Below are 26,036 nucleotides of genomic sequence, written 5' to 3'. Positions count from 1 at the left end.
ACATGGGAAATTTTAGGACGACAACCGCTTTATTTTCAGCTTTTCTTTCTAGGTTGAAGTTATGGCACACAACCGCGAAGTGCTGGCACAGTGGGAGGCCAGAGTGGCACCGGCGCAGTGAGACATTCCATCCCGTTGGACGGACGCGTTTCTCGGCCAATGGTAGCGATGCACTCCGCTCTGTCATCCCGGCGGAGGGCGTGGTTCACTCTGGAGCAGCGTGCTGTTTCCGCATGTCAATAAAAAAGAAGTCTGAAATGAAGAGAGGAAGTATGATCTAGACGAAGCCTACGAGTGCTGTTTCGAGTTTTGCCTGTTCGCAAAGTAGGCATAAAAAAAAACCCCCCATGCGGTCACATGATGAGCAAGTGAAACCAGATGTTAGATGCTGCCTAAGTATAAGGACACAGTTTTATGTGGACGGATGGTGCCATAAAACAAAAGGACTCAGTAAGACATGCTAAAGCTGAAGGAACAGTTTGATCTCCAGAGAGACGTGGTGTTTGATCTTCTCAAGAAAGAGGCATCGGTGTGCAGGGTGAAAGGTGAGGCGTTCAGGTGTTCGCGGAGTAAGTTTGTTAAAAAAAAAAAATAAAAAAAAATGAATGAGCTAAAATGCTTAAGAGATCATGTGCGTGTTATTGCTCAGCAAATTCATTAAAAGCCAACTTTAGTCAGCTCGAAGGAAATCTGAATGGCTGTGATTTGTTGCGTTTATGAACACTACGTGTAATAAACTGCAGGTGGGGCTATTTGCCACGTTATAAGAAGGAAACATTTCAAAACAATGCACATAATAGTAATAAAGCATGTGTAAACATGCATAAAAGAAAATACTTAGGGATATTTGGAACTCTGTCATGGTGCATTTTACAATGTGTTGAATAATTTAAATTTAAAATTTAAACAACAAATCTGTAGTTTATTCCTACAAATAAAAATCAAGGTACATTAAATTTGTATCTATAAAGATGCAACTGTATAATTGCGAAGCAAAATGCAAAATCAAATTCTAAATTTATTCTGAAATATTTTCAAATAAGGAAATTGAAATTTCATATTTTAGATCAAAGGATGGTCCAGTCAAAAGTTGAGACCTAAATTTGATTCAAGAATCTCTAGCAAGTGTTTGAAATTTGACAAAATGTATAACCTCCCTCCCCCCCCCCAAAGTGGTATGAATGTTTTTGAAAGGCATTGATGATAACGTTGCACTTGCAGAATACTCTGAAGATGTGGACACTCGCATCCTAAACATCGAAAGAGATGGGAGTGTACTTTACTCTTGGAAGGTAAGCTCACCGTCAGTCACATGTGAGAAGTTTTATATTCACACATATAAGATTAACATTATGTTGGTGCCATTTAAAATGCTTTTTCTTTCCATTACATTGAAGTAGATTTCCCGGATGATAACTCTGATAACGCATGTAATATTGAAGATATTTGTCATTTGAAGAGTGTAATAGGGTATAATTGTTATTGCACATCAGAAATCATTCTACATTGATGTATTATTAATGTAGCTCTCTCATAAAAAAGTATTCTTGTATGATCATGGCTTTAAGGCTGCTTCACCCTGTGTTGAATCTATCATGAGTGAAACATTAAAATTCAAGGTTTTCCTGTGTGTCTGCAATCCATCCTCAAGTTGGAGCTATCAAAAAAAAACAAAAAAAACAGCCTCTCTCTTCATTCTGCCATGAATCAGCTCGACACTTTTGGGTATTTTTGGAATCGTTTCTAGAATTGGAAACCAACGTCTGCTCTTTTGCTGCAAGGTATGAATGTTTAATGATGGACCCCCTGAAGAATGTGTTGCTCTTGGAGGTTGAAGGGTGTGAATGACTGTCAGCTCTTTTCAGGGTCTGAGTTGAAAGGGATTGTTCGCCCCCCCCATTTCTAGTGTGATTGTACATTAGTTTTTATATCAGACTTTTTTATTATATTAAAACGAAACAAACTAAAATAATAGATTTGAAGTCATGTTAGCAATGTCTTTCAATCCCATTCAGCTCATGTCCTGTATGACAAGTAGAGCTACATGCTTCAGGCAGATTAGGAGTATTAACCACATATTGGCAGAGGAAATGTGCTGAGCTTAAAATAAAGCAGATCAACTCAAAGCTTATTTCACAAAAGCAGCATTATTGAATTCAAAAATGGTTTTAGCTGAAGGAGGTTTGAGAATATCCTAATGAATTTTAATTTAAAAAAAATACAGTTTTGCAGCTTGTTTTTGTTTTACAACCTCTGGGAGTTGTACAATCAAAGTTTTAGGGGGAATTTTGCTGAAATGTCCACTCCGAAAGAGGCAAGCTAAATCTTTCAGAAATGTTTTCCGCTAATTAGTAATCTAGAAGGTCTGATTTTCTGATTTTCAGTTTAGAGACGACCCGATGACTCTTCACAGGTTGATGGAAGCAATTATTTCAGATCGTTGCCAATGTTTTTTTTTGTTTTTTTTTCCCCCCTCATTTGGCGTTGTGCTAAACACCTGTCTGCTCCAGAAAGGCAACCTGCCAACACTCGCTGCTTTTATAGAAGAAGCTACACTCCCTGATCAGCAGCACCTGGCTACTTATTAGCTCCAAAATTCTTCAGAAAGGCTGAAATTAGTCATTTCTGGAATTGACCATTTCAACTTTTTAATAGAATTCTGTGCTGTTCTTTAAAAGGGAGCAACAGTCACCACAAGGATTGGGAAATANCACACACACACACACACACACACACACACACACACACACACACACACACCTCCTTTATTTTCACTTATTCCACGACTGCACACCTGCACACTCAACTCTATGCCTTCTGCCCCGTCAGCTCCTCTACACATTTGACAAACAGGTCTGTGTCAGCAGCTGCTCTCTGAACAAGGAAGAGACTCTACTAGGTGAGCTTTGGTCATGTATGGAATAAAAATCTAACAATTGAACTCGGTTGTTGACCTCAAATAAAGTTTTAAGAGTGTGCGTCTGGAGACATGTATAACTTTACGATGTTATAATGCAGGAACTTTAAAACCAAGGGAGAAACTCTTGCATATTCTCTGCAGCCATGCCAAAAGGATAGTTAATGAATACAGATTTAGTGCGACTGTTTCTGCAGCATGACTTTGGCTGTTTTTTTTTGTTTTTTTCTTTTATGCCTTCAGCGGTCAGCTTGGCACAGAACACCAGCGGACAGGAGCGCCTCAAACCAAGTAACGCACCAGAAATGCTGTCTTCTATTTGAGCCCGTTAAATAATTTAAGCCCTGAATGAATTTGTGGTTTGATAGAAACATTTCTCCATCATCCCCTGCCTGTCTAGTATCAAAGTGTCTGACTCTGCTGATCGAGATTCACCCCATAAACAACACCAAGGTGCTGAAGGCGGTGGACTGCAGAGTCAAAGTGCAGGTAGAGTTAAAGATGCGCGAGCCGTGTTCCCACCTCCTAAAATTTAATAGCAATGGCCTGAAATCAGGTCACGTTTTTTTTGTTTTTTGTTTTGTTTTGTTTTTGTTTCCCCCATTTCAGATTTTAGAACAAAGAAAAAACATTAAGGCTTTACAACAATACAAAATATCCATACTTGTGTAAATGCAGCATTTTATGTTATGATAAAAAAAAAAGTAGTTTGCAGCCAAATGACAAAGAAATTGGCCAAACGGCAACAATAACAAAATTTCTTGTGCAGTTCTTGTTATTCTGGTAATAATCAAAGAAGCAAACACACAAAATCCCCACCATTAAACGTTGTCGTGGCAGTATCCTGCTGTGGGGAGACTTTTTATGAGCAGGGAAAAGGAAGCACATCAGGACTGACTTAACGATGGAGGCGCAAACTACAGCGAAGAACATTTAAGTGGCTCCAAAAAGACTGAGGTAAAGTTTCACCTTCACCAGGAAATTACCATCAGATTTTTAATTTTTTTTTAAAATTTAGACATTTTAACTGGTCCAGATGAATGTTGACTCTGATTGACTACAAACTCACGCCAAACCGTTCAAAATTAAGCGTTATTGCTGCATCTGACCACTAGTTGGCAGTCTTTCGCCTTCTCAGTTTTCATCCAGCATTTAAAATGTTGGTTTTGGATAGTTTTCATCAAAATGTGCTCATCATCAAAGCTGTAATTTAGCTGTGTAGGATAGTAAAAACAAAAAAAAACAACATATTCTTTGATATTGCTAGTTTAAATACGGTAATCGTGTTTGGAAAAAGGTACACAGGGTATTATTTTGTTCCAATTACCTCAACGGCATCTTAGCCTGAAGTCAAGATTTATCTCATGTCTTTTTTATTTGAATTTGTTAAATCTAATTATCACGTCTTTTTTTACACGCCACTGTACGCCTTTAATCGAGCTCGTGTGGCGATGTTATATCATTTGAAGCTAATTTAGGATGCAGATTATCCAGGAGAAAAATCTTCACGCGTTCTTGAGGTGGATTACATCCTTAATCATAAAGCCGTCTTTAAATTAACATTAACCCATATTAGAATCAGGATACTACAAATGAGCATACTTGAATATTCATTGCTCTAACAAAAAAGAAAAAAAAAAAACATCTCAAATACCTGCTTCCTGCAGGTAATTCATGCAACACAGGGAAACAAGCATTTTTTTTCCACTTCAATGAAGGTGTTGCATAAAACACGACCACAATATCAACCAAAACACGAAAAACAAAAGCATTCGGCGTTTTAAGTCAGAACATTGTGGCTGTTTTTTAAAAAGTCTCCGTCCTTGGATGTAAATGGTGTGTCTTCGAATGCTTACTCAATCAATATCAACGTGGGCTCTACGCTGGCTCCATTTAATCCGCGTCGTCGTTTGTTTCAGTTCCTCCATCAAGAAACCGAGGCGAAATCAGCGCTGGAGAGCCATCTGCTGCTGCTCGCTGAAGATGGATGTCAGTGTTCTGTGCATCGTTTTCTGTTTAATGCTCAGCTGCAAGCTACACGACGAAACCAAACAGAAAGAAAGAAGGAAACCAAAAACTAATTGAGTTATCGTTGCATGATTCATGTTTCAGATGTGGATCTGTACCATGTGCTTCTGAGCAAACATGAAGGCTACAGAGTGGTAAGTTACAGATTCCTCCTCACTACTGCTTTCCTAAAATAAGGAGTTTGTTGGTTGGGGGTTGTTCAGATTTACATTGAGGATGTTCCCTGCTGATGAATTATGTGGATTATGTATGACAGCGCACGCTCAGTGATTAATAAGGAAGCTCATCGGAAAGCGTTTAGAGAGGCCGAGAGCAAAAGAACGCATCGTTTCGAAACCTGAGCCAGAGGAGATTTCGCATGTGCAAATTGTGCAATTTTTTTTTTTTTTTTTTTTTTTTTGCGTGAACCAGGTGATCTCAAATCCCGAGCGCTTGACCAGGACGGCGGAGAGGATCGTAGAGGACTTCTGCTGGGCCCAGTGGGACGGACACACACAAAGGCTCTACTGTCTCACGCGCAAGGTGGCACATACGAAAACACATCCATCTTCCTTCTCATTAAAGTGGCTGTAAATGACACGAGATTCTTAAAAAAATAAATAAATAAAAAAAATTGATTTGCAGGACAAGTTTGTGCTGAGATGCATCCAGTTTTACCCGAACCAAAGCTGCGACACTGTGGTAGGGCCACCGTTTGGTGTTCGAGACGATCAAAAATGTTGCTATTGTTGATCAACCACGCAATAACAGTGACTCGTTTTATCACAGTTTGAGCTCGTTTTAAAGTTGCCTGCCAATGCGTTCCACACAGTCAGGTGGGTGAACCGTTGTTCACACTGTGGAAAACCAATGTGTATTCAGTATCGAGCTTGACCTTGAATGTTGACTTTGCACGTGTGTGTGCGTGCGTGTGTGTGTGTGTGCGCGTGTCCAACAGATTTGTAAGTTTAGGTTTTGACCACTATCATGTGGAAAAACCTGAGCAGGAGCTCATTAGGATGCAGGTGTTCACAAACCAAAACGGTAACATATTCACACTTCACACCTGTCTGTTGATACATACTTTTTCTTTGGTTAAAAAAAAATATACATGTATAACATTTTGTGTTTTTGTGTTTTATGTTTCTCGATGAAAATAAGAAAGTAAGTCCCTAATGTAGCTCAATCAGAGCACGCATGGTGAAGGGTTTTATTACAACACCTGACCAAACTCCTTGAACTTTCCCAAGTTTTGTCATGATGGAACCATAAACCTCTGGAAAAAAAAAAAAAAAAGAGATCAAATAAATTAGTGCAGGATTGTGAACTGTAAGGAAAAAAAAAGTTTTTTCCATATTCCTAAATTTGTTCCTGTTGAAGTACAACATGGTCACTATGGGAGAGATTTGAGTCTCTATATGTGCAAATCTCCTAGAGATTTACACCAAAACGCTGACAGCTTAAATTATTGTCAGAAGTGATTCTATAAAGTAGAATAATACAAATGCTACACTTTTCTTGTTTATATTTGATCTTAAAAGCACAAAATATATATTTTCCTTCGACTTCAGAGTCGCGTAAAATCCCAACAGAGTTGAAGATGACTTTTCATGACAAAATGTGAATAAGTTCAACGGGTTTGGATCATTTCGCAGGGCGCTGTGCATGTGAATTTAAAGAAGATGGCAAATTTGACCACAGAGGATCAGAAAATCATCACATTTACCATGTTCTGATAAATAAACGAGGCCTTTGTTCCAGTAAAACGAGATTAAAAAAACACCATATCAGATCAATAGGACAAGAATACTTGGACCTTGATTTGTTTGGACATATTCATAGTAAGCCTCTGTTTAAAATATTTGTCTTATTTGTCTAATTTAGGCAATGTTTATCTAATACCGAGACTTGTGTGTGTAAAAAAACCAAAAAAGTAAAAAAATAAAATAAAATGAAGACGGCACAGAAAAATCTTGGCATATTCTCTGTATTTTTTTTTGTTTTTTGTTTACAAGACAAGCAGTTATATCCTCACCAAAAATGAAGACATTTTTAGATGTCTGTTGAAATGCAAGAAAAGGGAAGAAGATGGAACAAAAATGATGTTCCATCAGAGCGTAGAAGTCTGGAACATTTTTGTTATTGAATTACATTGCCATTTCAGAGTTTTGCATATTTAGTTTACTTCATTTATGCAAAAAACTAAATTCATAATCAAATAATGGCAGAAGTGTCTAGTGATAATTCCTTAAATATTTTCATGGGTGGATGGATAACAGGATAGTGAATGAAACAAAAAAAACTTCCCTTTAGGCTACTCTTATTTTCCCAAAGCTTATCGTGTGCACACTTGGAAAACACTTAAAATAGTGAGAACATTTTTATATTGGTCAGATGTTATGATGCACCGTTTTGAGGAAATAATTTGTTCATGAGGAGCGAATAGTATCGAAACTACAAAACAAATTTGCAAAAAAAATTAAATAAAATAAAATAAAAGTACAAAAATGACATTAAGAAAACGAAACAGAGAATTACCTGGGTGTCCGATTTATGCATTGGGTTGTCGGGTGTTTGCTTTTGGAATCCAAATCAGAAACTTTGCATTCTTCTTCTTGGGCTTTTCAGTACGTCTGATTAATCGTGGGCACATATACAGAGGGATTTAATTACAATTAAAGTAGATCACTTATAATCCATGACTCCTAAACCTCTCCGTTTCTCGGTTCGTCTTTTCAGGAAGCATGTGCGTTTGCTACAGCCAGCCGCTGACGGACAAACGGGAACTGACCTACGTCGTGGTTTTAGTTCACAAAGGTGAGCACGTCCCCCCCCACCCCCCACACCTCTCTGCTCACTCACCGCTCGGCTCACCGTGTATATATTCCTGCTTTCTGGACTCGTCTCAACATTCGGTTCCGCTCACTCCCTGCAGATTGCAGCAAGAGGTTCAGAGTGTCTCTCGGAAACGACGCGCTGAATTCGGGCCTGCTTCATCCGCTCTTCATCCCCATAGGTCACCGCACACACAGAAACGCATCATAAGCAAACACCAGAATACGATTTAAGTTTGTAGCTGACTGAAGGAATGGGAGGACCGTGTTATTTTCAACTTCATCAGTATGAGCTACGGCCTAGTGGTGTCCAATAAACGTCTCTGTTGCAGAACGTGCTCTCTGACTGTGATGCTGTGTTATACCTTCACATGCAGGCTACTACATCCTGGTGTATCTGCAGGGGTGTTTCCTGCACTGCATCAACACCAGGCAGCAGGAGTTGCTGTGTCACTCCCTCTTCCTAACCGGTAGCTCACAATTCAAAGCCCAGCAGTGGCCGCGCTACACTTTCAAGGTGGTTTTGGCTTTTAACGTCCGTGTCCGCTTTGTCAATTTTTAAAGGTCAGGATGTCAACTTGGGCGCGCAGCTTCAGTCGGACGCCCTCACCGTGATGCACAAGGATGATGAAACCGGTGTTCGCCTTCTGGAGCTGGCAAGTGGGTCGATTCGCACCGCTGAGCTTAGCCCGGCTTACCTGCTGCAGATCCTCAGATCAGACGCGCGTGCCCGGTGAGTGCAATGCAAAACTTTTTTTTTTTTTTTCTGGAAGTGCAGTGATGGTGACTTTGGTGCTTTAAATATAAATAGACAAGAGACATGAGAGCATAGGGGTGGTGGAACATTGCTAGAAAAGAAGCAGCCGGGTGGAAACGGAGGGTTATTTTCTATTTGTTGGAGTTATTTTCGTGTGTACGCACTTGCTGAATTTTAAATACATTTGACTCCGACCGCAAAGTTTGGAAGCAGATAGCCCGGGAGAAGCCATCTGACTCAAAAGTCGCTCTGTCCTCTGATTTCATTAGGTTTAGGCTTTACTAAAAACACAATGCTTTTCAGAAATAAAAGCAAAGGTATTCACACTTTCACACATTCTGTCAAGTTACAACTCAAGTAGGCTGGAGAGTGTCGGCAAACATTTAATTTTTTTCGTCTTTCCCCACCTTCTCAATTAGAGTTAGGTCTAGACTTTGACTAGGCCAGTCACTATCCTACAGTTAAAAAAAAAGACAAAAAACTTTTGAAGCCTTTAACTGGATTTCTTTATAGATTGACCTGTAATTAGCTCCATCCACACTCGAAATCACCTCTTACCCCCTTCGTTGTTTCTGTAGCAACTGTATGTCAGGATGCCATGTTTAGTGGTATGGTCTCTATTTACAACTAACTACAAGTCTGTGATTTCTAAAGGTAATTATTTTCATAGGGATATCTCAGGAAATATTTTTACACCACACACTATTAAGATAAAAAAAGAAAATGACCGATTTTCTCTTTCTACGAGTTTGTGTATCGAAAGGCCCTCTAATTACCAACACCAACTGTTGGCCTCTTCATCTGCGTCCGCTCACATTTAGGTACATGTCATGTTTTTCCCACCTATGCCCAAGGTCTCCCAGCGGTCGGACCGACCCCCGTCGCCTGGCTGCCCTCCACTGCCTGCTGGTTTTCATGGGAGACGACCCGAAGCTGGAGCTGAAGGTGCACAAGCAGACAGTTATAATGAAGTGTGTGGACAAAGATATTGACCTTTAAAGTCCAAAGGCGCGGAGCTCACGCTCGCATTTGGCTGTGCATTTCGATATTATCCGTCGAGTGCAAAAAAAAAAAGGAAAATCAAGAAAGGCGAAGCCATTGATTGCTGCCGGGTTTTGAAAAAGAAAAAGAAAAAAAAAAAAAACAAACACACGAGATCAATCTGCTCTCCTTGATGCAAAGACGAGGAGAAAGAAGGAAAGAGAATGCATACACTTAGGCTACTGTCATGCACATCTACCTCTAGGAAAATTGATTTCATAAGAATAATTCATAGGGCAAAATTTCTCTGTTTGTGCAATTCCGCGGAAATGCTGTAGGTGTCAACCTTGAGTTGGGGAAAGAAAGGCAGGAGGAACATGAACATTAAGCTGAAGTTGTGATTAAACCAGTGAGAGAAGACGACAAGTGGGCAGAGTCGACGGCAGAAATTAATGGTTTGATATTTGGTTTGGACACTGTGCCGAGTACGACTAAGACTTTATTAGTGTTAGATCTAAAACGGGATGTTCCAGCTGCCCCTGTAGATGAAATAAATTATTTCTTTAAAGGTTAAATGACTCACCAGCTTCATTAGGGCACCTAGCAATAGAAATTGGGACGCTCCGCATCGCGTTTGTGTTTTATGGGGGGGGGGCTTTCAGTACAGTAGCACCTTTATCAAATGTGACTGCATGTTCATGATTTTGGCTCTGCTCAGATGATTTTGTAGCTTCAGGGAAACGCTGCGCGATTCGACTCAAATTGACACGAGGCAAAAATCTGTTTGTTCAAAGCGCCTAGCTGAAATGCAACTATCTGAAAGTTGTTAGAATTTCAAGTTTTTGTGGTGTAGATTATGAGACTAATCTACAGACAGCCCTAATCTACAATAAAACCCTACAGGAGAACAATTGATCTGACAAGATGAAGACAGTTGTTTTTGTCGTTTTTATTTTTTTGTTGCAATAACAAGAATGATGGTGGGAGTTTGCTGATAATCTAAGAACACATCCAGTCTCGTCATATTTAATGTGGGAATGCATTACTGTCATCGTCTAGCGCTCTTATGGAAGAATCGTTTTGGGACGGATTTGTCCACTTTGCCAAGCTGCACGGTCCAGAATCAAAAACACCACGGAAACAAAGAGTTGCTTTATGTCAGGACACTGTACAGAATATTAAATTATACACACTAATTGAAGTAATAACAGCAGTAGTCGTTTTTATAATGCAAAAAGGCTATAAAGGATGTCAAGTAACCTATAAATGATGATTTACTGCAGTATAAAACTGACCTTTGCTCTTATTATAAGCTAACTCAGCTAGCTGCTACCACCAGCTTCCCTTTTGTCCAAATGCCTGAGTTACCCATTTTATTTTTTTAATGCAAGCTATGAAATATTTGCACAAAAACAAACCATGCAGCCATTTCTACAAAGTCATAGAAGTTAAGAACTATTTTACTTCCTGTGCAGTTAACCGCCTTGCGTCCATTTTTATTCCAGGTTGTCGAATGGCTGTGTGACAACATGAACGCCTTTGAATCCTTCGATCAGATCCAAGAGTTCATTTTAGGTCAGTCAGCGTGAGCCTCCTGAGTGTGGCTTATTCTTCCCTTTTAGAGTCTTATTGCTGCACTCGCTCTCGTTTCTTTTCCTCCACCTCTATCAGTCCATCACAACTCGAATGCTTACATCCAGTCTACACAAAGCTGAATTCTTTCATCAACTCTGTTTGGCTCTTAAATTTCTCCTCGCAAACCTGTGCCAAGCCGCCCACACAAATCAGGGCATTTAGAAAATAGATTTTTTTCTCTCTCTCTTTCTCTCTCTCGACCTTGGAGACTTGCAGCTGGCTCAAAACAGACTGTAGATGATTAGGTTCTTGTAGAAAGCAAATAAGATGAAGAAATGAAAACCTTAGCCAATTAAATAGAACATTTTGATACATTTGCACTTATTAGTCTTTAACAGATGTTACTATTCCGACTGAAAGGTGATGTCTATTCAATATGATTTTAGAAGTGTGTGCTCTTTAGATAAAGATTTGGCAATAAGATTTATTAATTGCATTCAAGTGTACATAAATGTAGACATACCTGTGCCTCAAAGCTTTTCGTTGACAGCTTGCATCTGTGCTCTATATTTACACATGAATGTTTCTGTCATGCAGCGTCTTTGTTTAGAATCTGCTATAAGAAGTCTCTTGGCCTGGATAAAGTCCTACCTTATTCCTGTTTGTTTGAAAAAAAGGTATCACACACACTATTGCTTAAATGCACACTAGCAGATAGACATGCAAACAATGGCTGTTTTTTTTTTAAATATATATATAGGTGTTATGGCTCTCTGCACAAGGTGCCAGTGGTATGCTAAAGCTCAGGGTTAAACTAAAGGGACTCATTTTTTTTCACTCAAAATCTTTACATCAAAAACCTGAAATGGTCAAGCATGAACTAGATTATCCTACTCTACATAGAAAGATAATCTGTGTCATAGAAATTTGTGGCGTTTACTTTTAGTGTGGTTTGGGGTTTTGTTTCAGGAAGTCCCAGCCTGCCTGTTGGAGCTTCGTGGTGTTTTGTGTACCACAGAGCTGCGCATTGTGCCTGATTTTAAGGGAAAGGTATAACCCCCCCCCACACACACACTTTTTTAATACATTTAAATGAGTGCTATTCATTAAGCTAAAAACGTTTCAAAACACTGGGCAGTTAGCATGTTTGCTATGCCAGTTAGGCTAGCTAATGAGCTGTCAGCTCATAGCTAGCTCGTAGGTTAGCTATGAGCTGATAGCTGGACTATTTAGCAAGCCAATATCAGCTTAGTGGCAACTACAAGCAATTGTTTGTTTTTTTCTAAAGTACTGTTTTAAATTCCTCAGAGAAAAATCCAATGACAAATACTGCAGGTACTTATTCCTGTTAAAATCAATGTTATTGTCTCAGTAGCAGGATATTTGTTGTTTGCGTATTTTCGTGTTGCATATTTGCGCTGTGGACAAAACCTTGGTGTTTTACTCAAGAGCTGCATGCGGTCCTTGTCCTTTGCTAACCTTAAAAAACTCGCACCGATTCGCTGCATTTTCAATGGTGGACATAAAAAAACTATTTGACATCTGATTGTGTTTCTGTTTATATGCAGCTAATTTGCAAATGATCCTCACTCTGGTTTGTCCTTGCTTGTTTGTTTCCGCGTATCGCTGCGCAGGCAGAGCGGCTCCAAGGTTTCTGGGCAGAGCTGCAGTGGAACACAGAATGGACGAAATGTTTGAACGCCGCTTCCAACCCAAGATACAAAACCTCACACATCCGGGCCGACTGGGATAAATTGGTGAGTGGCTGTGCTTTTGTGTGTGTGTGTGTGTGTGTGTGTGTGTGTGTGTGTGCGTATAAAGCAAAAACCTTTCATGCATATAAATTACTGTAAATCACTTTTGACTCATCATTTCCATTCTAAAAACGGCCTGCTAATGTGGAGGTGTCTTTTTCTGGATGTCCTTGTCAGCATACCTGTGGGTATAGTCCAACAATGTCAGTGTACTTTCATCCCTCCCATGATGATGATGATGGTGATGGTGGTGGTGGTGGTGTTGTTGTTGTTTCAGAGGTCCGAGAGCAAAGCCTCCAGCCATGTGAATCACTTGGAGAACACAAAGAAGTAGGTCTGCCTCCCACTGGAGCTCTATTAAGAAATATGTTCCGAACTCGCAGACCTGAAGCAGGGGGGAGGAACCGCATCGCTGCTTTTCTACATTATCTGTATGAAATCTCACTAATAAAAAGGCAGTAAATGTAAACCTCAGAAGACTTATATCTAGAAGCTTGTGGTACTTTTTAACCCCGTCCTAGTTTTGATCAAATCCGGTAGGTCTTTAATGGTAGCTAAAAAGAAAAAAGAAGTGTTATTTCACAAAATGGTATTCAAAAAACATTGACCTATTTACAAAAATGACTCATACAAATTTGGTCTTATATTACAGTATTATAGTATTTACCACTTAGTAGTTATGAGCCAATAAAGTGAAACTACTGGAATAACGTGCAGTGGTAAAACTGTATAAAAATGGCCTTATTTGCTGTTATTTCAAATAATTAGTCGAGTTCTGTAGCCAGATGCCTAACAGATTGTTTCTAGCTACTGCAGCTTTAAATTGCCTTTTTTTTTTTTAGCGCGTCGCTTTAGTTTTCACAAGATCTTTTGCGGTTTCTTTGTTTTGTTTTTGTTTTTCTGGTCTGGCATTGCAGGAGAGAAACGTCTGGTGGTTTTCAAAACCGCTAAATGACACTTCTAAATTCTGGGCTTTTACCTTAACTTTTATTTCCTATCACCACAATTTTTATTTTTTATTTTTTGTATATGTGTTGTTGCTGGATTTCTTTTAAGGGTGCGGCGTTTTTGACTTTTAGATTTATTATCCTTGTACAGTAAGCAGTACAATAAGATTAAGAGCACAGCTCTAGTTCAGCCCCCAACTCTCTGCTGCTTCCTCCCAATTATTTAAACCTTGAACATTTCCCTCGCTCCTTTACAATTTGGCACTTCACACAGTCTTTGAAGCGGCAGCATGATGCATGTAGTGCTGCCTAAAAGCAAAGTACAAGAGGATAATGATGCATCCCTGATGTAGTTCAAGTGCTCCTCAGTCTGTTGTTCTTGTCTGCTGGCTCATAAACATGCTTCACCCGGCTGTGGATAGTGATATGAAGATACTGTGCCTTGTTGAAGTGCATCCCCACCCGACCTCTTTTTAATTCTTCACGTAAAACCCCAAACTGAAATGTACTCCGTTAAAAGTTGATTTTTGCAGCCAGTCATAGATCTTTTAATATTTCCACGTATTTTGCTCCTTCCACCAAATATTATTCTAGAAACAACAAATATGCTGTGGTAACTTTAGACTCTCGGTTGTAAATGATGAAGCAGTTTGGTGGACAGACACTAATTGATGTCAAATTTGCTGAAAATGAAACAAAACATCATAAAAACCTAATAATTAGATTTTTCCCTCATGTTTGAACTGGATTTCACCTCCATAGTTTTAGATTTTTATTTTTTTATTTTTGAGTCAGTGCAGCTTCATATTTCACTGTTCTGAGAAAATAAAAGAAATTCCAACTTGAGGTCATGTTTTTTTTTTTCATCAAGCGTCTCTCTTCTTGTTTCCAGGGTTCTTTCAGTGGTTGACACCTGGTGCCTCGGTAAGCCAAACCAAAGAGAGCGCTCGCGTTCACTTACAAGCAAAATCCCCTGGAAGGCAACGCAACATTTGCACGGCGCGTGACGCAACAAAAACCCCACGTCGTACATAATGCAACGCCAAACGCTTGCACGAGTGCGTTTGTGCGTCGTGCCCAGAGGAGAGCTCACGCTGAAGCCGATTCATTTTGGAGGGGCGAGTTGAGAAGGAGGGAATGTAGAAGAGAAATAAATAAAGTGAAACAATGAGGAAGAATGTGAAACTTACATAACAGTGGGGAATAGGGTACTTTCCTCTCCTCTCTCTCTTCCAGCTTTCTGTCTCTTGTAGTAGCTCGAATGCAGCTGCGATACTTCAACCTTAATGCGGGACACTTTGTTTTTTTTTGTTAAGGCCACAGAAGGTCCAACATCCTGGATTCACTGGAAAAAGATACATAAAAACATAAACATAAATAAATGTAAAAGATTGACACGCTGTTAATATTCTTAAAATAAGTTACCATCTTTTGATTTCTCCCTACAGTCGTGATACAGGATCATGTTTCGCATAAATCTAAGAATCTAAGTGGCACGTTCTTGAAAAAGAAAAAAACAGTCTAATATGTTAGTCTTTTGTTTCAAACATTTTTAAAGCACTATGTAGCCGTAACTGTTGAACAAATTCCAATTTATATTTAAGCATGAAAACCCACTCGATGTCTGTAAACGCCGAGTGGGCGCCTCGGAGAAAACGGCGTCGATACAATGTGAATGTCCCAAACTTTGTCATGAGGACCAACGGACAGACCGGATGGGTTAGGGAGGAAGTTTCGGAGAAGTTTAAACCGAATTAATGCCATGAAATAATATCTCAAGCTATGAATAAACTGCTGATACACAAGTCTAAATGTACCACTCATTGTTAAGCATGGTGGTGGCAGAATCATGCTCTCATGTCTTTGACACGGAAAGGGGAACTTCTAAGAGCTGATGGAAAGAGAGGATTAATCTACATTTACTAGTGTACAAAGTGTAACGTCATAAAAATAATTATTTTTAGATGCACCTGTCGCAGACATGCATATTGCAAATTAAACTGGATCTTCTGCATGTTGGCCTGGCTATGATGGAGCTGTATATAGCCGTAGCATGTCAGGGTATAACATCAAAAAGCCTGCTTTCTGTGTGTGTGATCAAAGATGGTGTGTATTTGTGTATGCAACAGAATCCAAAGTATGGTAGATGAAGCATGGTCTGCTTTCATGAGACTGACATGAAAGGACTTGCACAGTTGGATTTCTGCCTTCAAACCCCTGAGGTGAAGAGATGTGTCTTTAAAGCAAAAAATAAAAATAAAAAAATACACCGAATAAATCTTCTGATTAATAAGTCATCATCTCTTTTGTCTCATTAACTTGGCCAAAAGGCATTGCTTTATTTCTCCCCAAACCCCAATTATTTTTTACAGATAGCTTATTACTTGTAGCAATATCAAATAATCTTTGGCATCAGAAGTTACTTCAAAAACACATTTTTATATTTGCGTATTTTTTTCCCCTTCTTCTGTAGATAAAAAGCTGGTGCCACTTTTTCAAGAAGAGGACCATCAACAAAGGGCATTCATCGGCCTGGTGAGAAAACCCATCAAGGGCTACAAGACTGCACTCGCTGTGTTTTAAAAAACAAAAAAAAAAACAACAGTCCTCACTGAAGTAAAATATTATGCCACCGTGCTACTTTAGGCAAAGGTGTACTTCCAAATTTCGGGATACAGATTTCGGGAAGTTCTTTTCCTGTTTGGCAGACAGAACCAGGCGACCGGGGACATGTTTCTAGAAACGCCGTTCCTCTTTGTGGCTCCGATATCAACCGAAAATTTGACGAGGCGGTGAAGCAAATTGTTGCCTTTTGAAATATTAGCGAAAAGATACAATGATAAGACGAGAGACAATGTGCTGCACCGTCGTTTAAACCTTAAAAAAGGTTTAGCGTTGGCGATTGCACTGCATTCGGGTGATTTACTACCGATTTTAATATGACGACAAGGGTGCGAACCGCTAAAGCAACGTTGCTAGTGATGTAGATAAAAATGAGTGAATCCTTTGTAGGGTAGGGTTTTTATTTTAGCTAGAAGGTCTATATTCTTCAATATTTATGATTTTTTAAAACATTTTATTTAGATTATATCTCAATTAGGTATTGCTTTGCTTTAGCTACTACCAAGATGTTTCAGTTTACAAAATTAAATCCCAACATTTGGTCACTGAAAACTGAAGAGCAGTGGCTGGAATGCTCATCAGCAGTTTTCTTTTCTTTTATCTCGCGTTCTTTATGTTAATTCGAATCCCAACGTGTCAATTTTCTCCCCGGTGTCGGAGACGGCACGAGAAATGTGCAGCAGCTTCACCCCCTAACAATAGAACAGGGTTGATATATAGATCACTGAAAAGCCACAGTGTAATGCTGACAACCAGTTATTTCCCTCGCTACAGTCATCTGTTATAGTGAAGCTCCTGCTACGCTTCAAATGAGTCGACTCTTTAACAAAAGAGGCATCTTAAGGTCCTTGTCCTGCCGGGTTTTTTTTTTTTTCCTCTTTTCTTTTTTTAAACCGAGCTGTGTTTGATGGACAATTTCATATCTTTGACTTTTCCCTCTGCTCAGCATAGTTTTTTAAAGAGCAGATAGCTTCAATTTAATAGAGTTCAGTTAAGCTATTCTTGGGATGACCCAGTCCTCTGATCTCACTCCATTTATTCCCTCCATTACTCGTCCTACTTACATCATCTTCAGCCTTTCAATCCGTTTCCTGAAACTTATTTGCCCCCCTCTCCTCGTCTTAGACTCTTTTAGCCTCTTCGTCCTTTCACGTCCACAGGTCCCCTCCCCCTCTTGTCCATTGAATTTACTTTTGGAAATTGAAGGAAAACTCCATTGTGAACTCCATTTGACCCCAGAGCCGAGTGCTCTCAAATATCTGCATAAAGCATGCAAATATGTCTTAAGTTCAAGCCGCAAGCCCTGGAAAAAAAATAACGTGTGTGCATCTTGCATTTTTTGCAGACAGTCGACAAACTTCGAGAACATCTCAACAGATACCTGCCTCAACTGGGAAAGAAGAAGATCGACTCGCTGGTGGTCAACTATGTAGCCAAGCTGGTAGATGCCCTGTGCATGTTTTTCTTTTGTGTATGTGTGTGTGTGTGTGTGTGTGTGTGTGTGTGTGTGAGATGGCCAAAGATAAAGTGGTTTTGAAGTAGAAGTTATATTTATTTCAAAATTCCCCCCCCCCTTACTCTTGGAAGGTTAAGTGACAGCAGAAATCGCTCAGTTGAGAAGAAGTCTGCAGGCTTGCACTTAAAACCGAACGGTTTGACTCTGTGCTGGAAGCCATAACAGGATTCTTTGAGGTTTCCGAAACAAGAGTGTATTTTTTTTTATTTTCTTTTAGGTTTCAGTCCATGCTGCTGGTACCTGATGAGTGAAGTTTGTGTGCATGTTCAAAAATAATGTGTTGAAAGCAAAAAGGTACTTTTGAGGACTTTAACCGCTTGAATCTTTACGTTTTGTCTCCTTACAACCACAAATGTTATCCAACCCTTTCAAACAATAACATTGTTTTCCATTTCCTATCTGTTGTAGGAAATTCATTTATTTTAAGAACTACCATAAGGGAAAATCTTTTTAAAACTGGGATTAATGCATTTTCTTCAATGGGGTGATCCATATTTATAGAAAACGGTGTCGAAAAGGTATTTCGCAGCTACTTTAATTCTAATCGTCTTGCAGAAATGTTGTGCAAAACTAATAATAATAATAATAATAATAAAAAGAAAACTCTTTGAAAAACTGCTGAGCTAGAATTTTTACAGTAGAGATGCTTTTATAGAGAAGCGTCAAGGAAGCTGGTCAGAGTTAATGGGGTAACGGAGCTAAAGGCGGAATGATCCTGGATGACGATCCGGTGCAGATTACTGTTCACAGTTGCTCTTCGTTTAAAGACACAGAGCTTCAGTGATTTTGCTTAAAAATGAAAAGAAAAGAGGAAAAATTTAAGGGCTACGTACGGTTTCCCTTCCAATCACTATAATGAAATGTAAAATCAGCTGACGTTTGTGGATTTAATGTGACCGAGTTGGGAAAGACTTTTAAAATGCCCTTTAACTACCTTCCGTTTTGTCTGTCATTTTCTAAACATAACCACAATTCATTCAAGGTATGATAAGCTCACACTTCTAATACACCAAAAGTAATTGTGTGTCAGAGGCAAAAGCACTTCCAAAGTCACTTTTCAGGGCTTAAGTTTGGCTTTGTCACGGCTCCCTTGTGGCCAGTGGCCAGGGCTTTTAGCCCGACAGATATCCTACAGCCGGAAAGGTCTAAACATGGGCAGAGGTCAATGGGTAGGGAGTGAGATGAGAAAACCAGGAGCTTAAGAGCAACATTAAGCGACTCTATAAATTTTGTATGATTCGTACTTAGCCTGGGTGATTTTTTTTAAGTATATAGAACCTTAGAGGTGGATTTTAAGTTCTATTTTTAGGATAAGCTTCCTAGGACCTGAAATACAAAGCGCTACTTGCATCTGTGGACTCAGACTTTACCAGACAATGGCATTTGAGAAATGGAGTACATTGTATTTTTTTTATATAACTATATAAATGTCATTTTATTTATTTTACATTCAGCATGCAGTAAGTTTCCTCTCAGTTCTTTCACCTGACCATGAAACAGAGTTATGCAGAGTGTGCTTAAAAATGAGTTAAACTTTAAAGTCAACAAAAGTTGTGCAACTGGAACGTTAAATCATCCATCATTCATCTATTACACCACAACATTTTAGATTTTAAGCTAGCAGCTCTTTTTGTGGGTTTAAAAATAACGTTTTAGTCTTACAAATAGTGTTATACTTTGTGATTTTACATATGTTGAACTAAAGAAATATCCATTATGTGTAGACAGCACAGGATTATCTTTAGGGGTATACTGAGGTGAAACAATTGTTAGCGTTTTTAAATTGTAGCTTTTAAAGTTCCAGGTTCAAATCCCAAACTTTTTGCACAGAGTTTAAATGTTTTCCTGCAGTTTGACAATAATCTTACTAAATAACTTTTAGTTTTGAGTGTGTGTGTGTGTGTGTGTGCCTGGTTGCTTGTTCTGTGTCTCCCTATGATGTACTGTCATTTGTGTGTTCAGCAATGGGGAGTGGACTTCTAATGTCTACATTGGATATCTCTAAAAATTAGTATCTACAGTGCACAGTTTATGAAAACACAGTGTTTTTACAAAAAAATTTGAAACCTATTTGAAAATATAATGCTTCCCTAGCACAAATTTTGTTTTGCGTAACTGATGAGAAAGTAGACGGGTTTTACAGAGTATGTGATAGATCAATATGTTCACGCAAGAGCCTTCACTGACCGACTGCAGATGTCCGAAATAAGAGAAGCCAATTTAAAATATGACAGAAGAAAAATAGAAATGAAGCACAGATCAAGCATAATAGAAATAGTCACAGGAAACAGGATTAAGTAGTGATTTCGTGAGCCGCCATGTCAAAGGTGTGAACCCAGGTGGTTTGTGGAGCGACGCGGAAACTGCGGTATAGTCCTCCAGTCGGTCCCTAAGTATATCTCAGACATTGCCGGACTTTTGATGCCGCGATGTTGGGCTGAACTGCAGCTGATAAATGAAGCCTCAAAAAGGCAGAGGAGGAACCTGCGAGTTTTTCAAGGCACCTTCCTGTCAGGGTTTCTACATTTGGCTTTCATTTGCATATTTTCTGAGGCGGCGGTTTCTTCAAAGCTGCTAAAGTCAACATCAGAGAGCTTAGAGTCAACACACTTTCAGTGGAAGGCAATTTGTAACGGTGCAAACAGCTATTAAGAGGATTTATCTCAAGACACTTAAATGGTTTACATTTAAAACAAATGAATAAATGGACGGGTTTTGACACCGTACAAAATGCACTTCTCTTTAAAGATTTTTCGTGGGTTTTTTTATGTTTTCTTATGTTGATGGATTGAACACAGGAGATGCTTTCATTTGCATAACCAAGGAAAAGGAGACACCAACCCTTTGTCCTGCGTCTCACCGGGACTGTTGGTTCTGTAAAGTCAGGTTTTAATATTCCACCGAGGTAAATCCCTCCATGGTTTCGAGGTGCTGAAAGGAGACATACGGCATATATCAATGCGGTGGTATAAATCAGGCCAAGGGTAAGGCTGGGATTGAATAGAAAGCAGAATGTGCCAGGTTTTGAGTCTTGCGGAGGTAAAATGGGAACAGAGAGGAGGAAGAAGAAATCCTCCCTTTGCTGCGACAGGGCTCATGGATTTTTAACCCCGCGCCTTCGACATCCTGCTGAACGGGAGCAAAAATAGGTACCTGTGTAATCGCTTTTTGGCCTCGCTCCGGCTCAGACACGCGAGGTGATTACTGGGCTTATCCAGCGGAGTGGAAGAGAGATGGAGACAGACTTATTCAAAGAGAAACAGCCTTTTGAGGTCACTTTATTTTAAGCACAGTTGACAAACTTCGGGGCTTGTTCTGCAGTCGGCCTGAGTCGCGTTTTTAAAAAAAAAAAAAACAGTACTCCTCTACAAATAAAGAGCATGTCCCCCTTTTTTGCTGGTGCTTATTTAGACTAATGGCTGCATTGACACAGGAGGACGGGGGCAGGAGGGATGAAATAGATTACAGCTTTTAAGACCCAGAGAAGTTTCAGCTCTGATAGATTACGGCTCCACTTGGCATTATTGTCACCGATATTTATTATTTCGCCGCCTCAGATGCAACAAACAGCTCAGAAAGAGAATAGCCTGCTAATTGCAGGAGTATAAATTGCACACATATTTTACAGCAACGCAATTAAAAGGAAGCTGGCCGCGACGTCCCGGCTTCTGTAAATGAGAATTTGTTCTGTGGCGAAGGTTGGTGCATTCTGGCGCAGGAGGTTTACCGTTTAAGACAAACTGCTTAGTATAGATTTTAATTCATTACCGAGAGTCAAATCAGATTTATTCATTGTGAGGCTGCGACTGCTTGGGATGTTTTTTTTTTTCCCTTATTGTATGAGAGTTTGTCTGATTAATGCCAGCATGCGTTGTACTCACAGCATCATCCACACTTATTTGGTACCTTGGGTAAAGATGTGCAAATAACATTAAACTCGTATAGCAGAAGCATAATCTCAAACTGAATGTCAAAAAAAAATCAAACATTTGAATTCAGCACTTTTTGTGTGGAAACAATCGAAATGAATGACCGTTTGTGCCGAAACTGAAAATAAACTGAACCGAAAGTATTTCTAAGAAAAACTATATTTGTGATCATTTAGCTTCTTTTTTTCTATGTAGTATAAATAACTATAAATGTGAAGTACAACAGAATACTTAATATCTAGCTGTGAGTTCACGTCTCATGATTTGTTTTAGAAAAACTTCAACTTCCGTAGCGGAATTGGAGAGAAAGGTGTGAAAAGAAAATGGGCCCAGAGAAACGTATTATGTGTGTATTTTTCCCCCGTTTTTTGGAGCTTATCTGTTACATAAGAGCGGCTAATTGAAACTTCCACCCTAAGGTCACAGGAGGATGTTGCCGCTGGCAATAGGAACAGGTTTCCCACTGGTGTTCAGGATGTGGATGAGGCAGACCGTCTTCCTGTTATTGTTCGGGAGGCTGGGGTGTGGGGAAACAAGCTCACATGGTGAGCGTTACTCAGCGCTTTCAAAAGTAACCTGAGTAAATGAAAAATACCCTTTATGAAGGGATAAAGGCTATTAAAACCAACTCAGATGGGAATAGGAATTAAGTCCATCATTAAACAACCAATTAACTGTGATTAACCATATTTTTTCTGGACTGTCGAGTTCAACGCCACACCTGAGTTTGATACTTCAAGACTAAAATAACTAAGAAATAATACAAGTAACACCCGTCTGAAAACATAAAGTCGTTGCGACAACCAGTTAAGCTTGGTCAACGGTTTCATTTGATTATGTGAAATTGTGAGAAGGCCGCTAAGAAACGAGCAGTCTTTGGAAAGGAGGGCTGTGTGAACGTTTTGTCAGCACTGTGAATTTACAGGAACCAATAATCGTCGTAGCAGGTAAACATGTGAGAGCCGTGTGTCTTCAGGCGTCGGTTCAAAATGATGGCGCTCTGTAAAGTTTCCAGGCGACTGATTTCGTCTGAGGGCAACATTTTATTGGAATCTAATGGAGCGTGTCTTTGTCAAACCACTAAAATGTGTGTGTGTGTGTTTGTATTTAGCTGGAGCTCATCAGACACATGCTGGAATCAGCCTGGCTGAAGTACAAACTTGGCCCTCACGTGTTGTGCTTGTAAGTATTCCAACTTGTTCTTTTGAAAACTTTTAACAGACTCCAATAGCGTTGCTGTGTTTACACGTGGAAGTTGTTGACTTCCACATGTCTCCTTCCCATGTGTGAAAGTTGCATAATCCTCTCGATTCTGTTTTTTTTTTCTTTTTGCCATTTGGTGTCCAGGGCGACGAAGGGCGGTCCGGCCGAGTGGGCCGTATTTCACTTCATGCTTCGGATCCTGGAGTCCACCCAGAGCCTCTGCCTGCCTCTCCCACCTGGTACAATACAAACACGTGTCCCCCCCAGTGAGGCGCGACAGAATTGTGCATTCGCAGAACGCTGACGAAGCTCCGGGAGGACGGGAATGCATTTTCACTCATTTGAATTAATTTCACAGTGTTTGCAGTTGTTTGCTACATAATTCTTTCATTTTTTTTTATTTTTTTTTTTTGTCACTCAGGAGTAAAACTTTAATTTTAAAGTGAGGTCTCGGAAGGAGACGTTTCACAAATGTTGGCCCTGCAATGCATTGCATGAAATGCGTTCCACGATGTTGGCTTTACTCAGAATATTTCAGTCTCCCCTCCCCCCCTCCTTTCATTGTTTTCTCATTTCATCGGTTTGTTTCTCCAGGCTATCACACCCTGTTTGCTGTGTTTGCTGTTCGTTGCCTACCTCATCAAACCTTTCTACAGTACATTGACCACGGTTTCCTGCAGCTCACTGAAACCTTTGTGTCTCGTCTCATGACAGGTTTGTGTGTAAATACGCATTTTTAAGGGGGTGGGGGTGAAAGTAGATCACCTGCGGTACTCGGAGCAGTTGTGAAGTTAGCTACTTTCAAGGATTTCCATTTGCAAATGTCCTCCGTACTATCAAAAAGGTGTTTCTTTTAATGTCGAATTCATTCACTCGATGTCAGACTAAGCTGCATAACAAATTGCGTCTGTTCACTTACAATTTTCGTTTACCTTAATTTAATTCTTCCAAGGCAGTTTGTCATCTCTTTAGAACTCATTTGTTCTCTGGTTATTTTCACAAGAAGTGTGAAAATAACCAGAGATAAACTCGTTTGATTCTTCAGAATACACAGGATTCAAATCAGTCAAAGTTCAATCAAATTCAGTTTAGTACAATTTTTTTCCATTTTATGGAAGCCAAACTGATTGAGTCACTGACTTTTACGCTCTTCAAGCATGTGGCAATAGTGGAAAGGAAAGACCGACTTTAAACAAGGAAAAAACCTCCAGCAAATTCTGACAGTGTGAGAGACCCGCTTAATTAAAAATGTTAACGTTTCTAGTGTTTACAGAGGAATGTATAACATGCTAATAATTAAAAATATCAGTTCTTTTTGTGGTTGGCCGGCTTTATTTTTAAGATGTCTCCTAAATATGAGCGACAGGTGGCGTACCCTTGATTTCTACAACACGACTTTCCTTGTTTTGAGGGAACAAATATTTTCCAAACTGCTTCTTTTTCTCCTTTTCTTTTAAGTGAAACCTGTAGCATAATCTGTTGTCTTCACAGCAAGATTTCCTCTAGCATCTCATTAGAAAAAACTTTTAAAATTGTAGAAAGTGTACAGAGTAAAATATTAGCCAATTTTAAGCAAACATTCTTAAACCTTGTAGAAATTTTAGAGCAGAAAGGTAAACTAGCATTAGAATAAAATGAAGGTAACTCACAATTAGGGTGCTGGCAAGGGGACTTTAAAGTAAATGTTCAACTATTTCTGGGATTTGACATTTTTGGGAAACACACAGAATAAGCAAAGAAAGAAAATACGGAATGCATGTCCAGCCTTCAAACATATTTAATAGTAAAACATGTCTTTACCAAAAAATATGGTAGATAAATTCACAAAAAAGTCATTATCTATATGCCATTGGGATTTTTTTTAACAGTGTTAATACCTCATTATAAATTAAAAATGTGCAAAAGGTTAAATAGCGTAGCACAGATATCCAAAGATCTTGTTAAGAACTGTCATTGAGAGCCATGAGAAAGAGCTTTCTCTTTTTCTCTCTGTCTCTTAGCTGATGCCGAGAAGCAAAGAAATACAGCAGGGGGTTGAGGCAGTGGTTTAAAAAGTACAAATACTCGATAGATGTCAGATTCTTGCTGACTTCGGACAACGTCTTTGAAGGTCTAAAATGAGCGGCAACGGCCACAAGTCGAGCAAACAAAGGCAAAAAGTCTATTAGAGAGACGGCAAGGATCCGAGTGAACAGCCTGTTGATCTTTTGTTTCTTCCTGTCAGACATCTGAACCTTCCTGACGCCTCTCACAAGCTTTACGTAAAACACCAGCACCACAAGTTGAGCGGATATCGCTACGGCGACGTGGACCACCTCGGCTTGCGGTGTGATCATTTTGTTCCTACAGGACGTCTTGTCGGCGTCTTTGTTCTTATCCATCAGAGACAGCACCAGTGGGAGAGGCAGCAGGGCCCCGAGTATCCACACACCGCAGAGTAAAACCCGCTGCCATGCTCGGGTCACTTTTTTCCACTTGGCATGATGAAGAATCTGGGAAGGAAAAAATAGCTTTAGCCATCTACTTACACACACTATTCAGGGTGCATTTATTTTACTTATCTTCTGAAGTACAAGCAGTGTGGTTACCCATATTTCTCCAAGTACGGCAGACTGAAAATAATTATTTCTTAGTTTTGCAGTAACGGCGCGCGTTAGTACTGCTAAATATGTTCGTTTTCCTACAACGGTAAAGTTTGGAGTTGCGTACCTGGTAGTAACGTTGAATGCTTATCAGCAGCAGGATGTTGGAGTTGGAGGTGATGCAGAATAAGATGATGAAAAAGAAAAGCTGACACAGTCCATGCGCCAAATGGGGCCCGGTGGCAAAAATGGCCCCGGCGATCACCAAGCAGAACAGCGAGAGCAGGTCCGACAGAGCCAGGTTGAAGATGAGGCGCTTCGTCATGGAGGAGCCTCGCAGGTGGCTGCTGAGTTTCACGATCACGAGGATGTTGGTCGGGATTCCCAGAAGGCAGCTGAGCACTGCGATCAC

General features: G+C 39.7%; 1 protein-coding gene and 1 long non-coding RNA gene across 5 annotated transcripts in view; one reads left to right on the top strand and one right to left on the bottom strand.

Moving 5' to 3' along the window:
- The first annotated feature begins 206 nt into the window (after window positions 1-206).
- The window catches only part of gsap (gamma-secretase activating protein), a 32,757-nt gene continuing 6,927 nt past the window's right edge, over window positions 207-26,036 (top strand). Inside the window, exons 1-29 of one of the 3 annotated variants that reach the window (XM_016664478.1) lie at window positions 209-545; window positions 1,222-1,292; window positions 2,679-2,733; window positions 2,828-2,899; window positions 3,161-3,208; window positions 3,318-3,406; window positions 4,837-4,906; window positions 5,030-5,079; window positions 5,357-5,467; window positions 5,570-5,626; window positions 5,714-5,760; window positions 5,883-5,968; window positions 6,086-6,088; window positions 7,664-7,741; window positions 7,860-7,940; window positions 8,136-8,228; window positions 8,323-8,491; window positions 9,370-9,460; window positions 11,002-11,071; window positions 11,669-11,748; window positions 12,041-12,121; window positions 12,706-12,828; window positions 13,103-13,155; window positions 14,665-14,696; window positions 16,246-16,307; window positions 17,740-17,835; window positions 22,951-23,021; window positions 23,187-23,281; window positions 23,637-23,756. In XM_016664478.1, coding sequence (XP_016519964.1) covers window positions 458-545; window positions 1,222-1,292; window positions 2,679-2,733; window positions 2,828-2,899; window positions 3,161-3,208; window positions 3,318-3,406; window positions 4,837-4,906; window positions 5,030-5,079; window positions 5,357-5,467; window positions 5,570-5,626; window positions 5,714-5,760; window positions 5,883-5,968; window positions 6,086-6,088; window positions 7,664-7,741; window positions 7,860-7,940; window positions 8,136-8,228; window positions 8,323-8,491; window positions 9,370-9,460; window positions 11,002-11,071; window positions 11,669-11,748; window positions 12,041-12,121; window positions 12,706-12,828; window positions 13,103-13,155; window positions 14,665-14,696; window positions 16,246-16,307; window positions 17,740-17,835; window positions 22,951-23,021; window positions 23,187-23,281; window positions 23,637-23,756 — 2,242 coding nt within the window. In that variant the 5' untranslated portion in view covers window positions 209-457. Of the gene's footprint in view, window positions 546-1,221; window positions 1,293-2,678; window positions 2,734-2,827; window positions 2,900-3,160; window positions 3,209-3,317; window positions 3,407-4,836; window positions 4,907-5,029; window positions 5,080-5,356; window positions 5,468-5,569; window positions 5,627-5,713; window positions 5,761-5,882; window positions 5,969-6,085; window positions 6,089-7,663; window positions 7,742-7,859; window positions 7,941-8,135; window positions 8,229-8,322; window positions 8,492-9,369; window positions 9,461-11,001; window positions 11,072-11,668; window positions 11,749-12,040; window positions 12,122-12,705; window positions 12,829-13,102; window positions 13,156-14,664; window positions 14,697-16,245; window positions 16,308-17,739; window positions 17,836-22,950; window positions 23,022-23,186; window positions 23,282-23,636; window positions 23,757-26,036 lie in introns of all 3 variants that reach the window. The other 2 variants (XM_016664487.1, XM_007579130.2) reach the window with 2 other exon arrangements.
- LOC107833971 (uncharacterized) lies at window positions 12,402-14,658 on the bottom strand. 2 transcript variants are annotated; one of them, XR_001659738.1, is made up of 4 exons: window positions 13,296-14,658; window positions 13,008-13,210; window positions 12,662-12,735; window positions 12,402-12,550 (listed from the first exon to the last, which is right to left on the bottom strand). It is a non-coding gene; the product is annotated as an uncharacterized LOC107833971 (long non-coding RNA). The 2 variants fall into 2 exon arrangements; XR_001659737.1 differs by having other exon boundaries at window positions 13,008-14,658.

This window comes from Poecilia formosa, unplaced genomic scaffold (genome assembly GCF_000485575.1).
Source record: "Poecilia formosa unplaced genomic scaffold, Poecilia_formosa-5.1.2 Scaffold9, whole genome shotgun sequence".
NCBI classification, from domain to species: Eukaryota; Metazoa; Chordata; class Actinopteri; order Cyprinodontiformes; family Poeciliidae; genus Poecilia; species Poecilia formosa.
The sequence above is the reverse complement of the archived record's forward strand: the minus strand, read 5'-3'. Positions and strand labels throughout refer to the sequence as shown.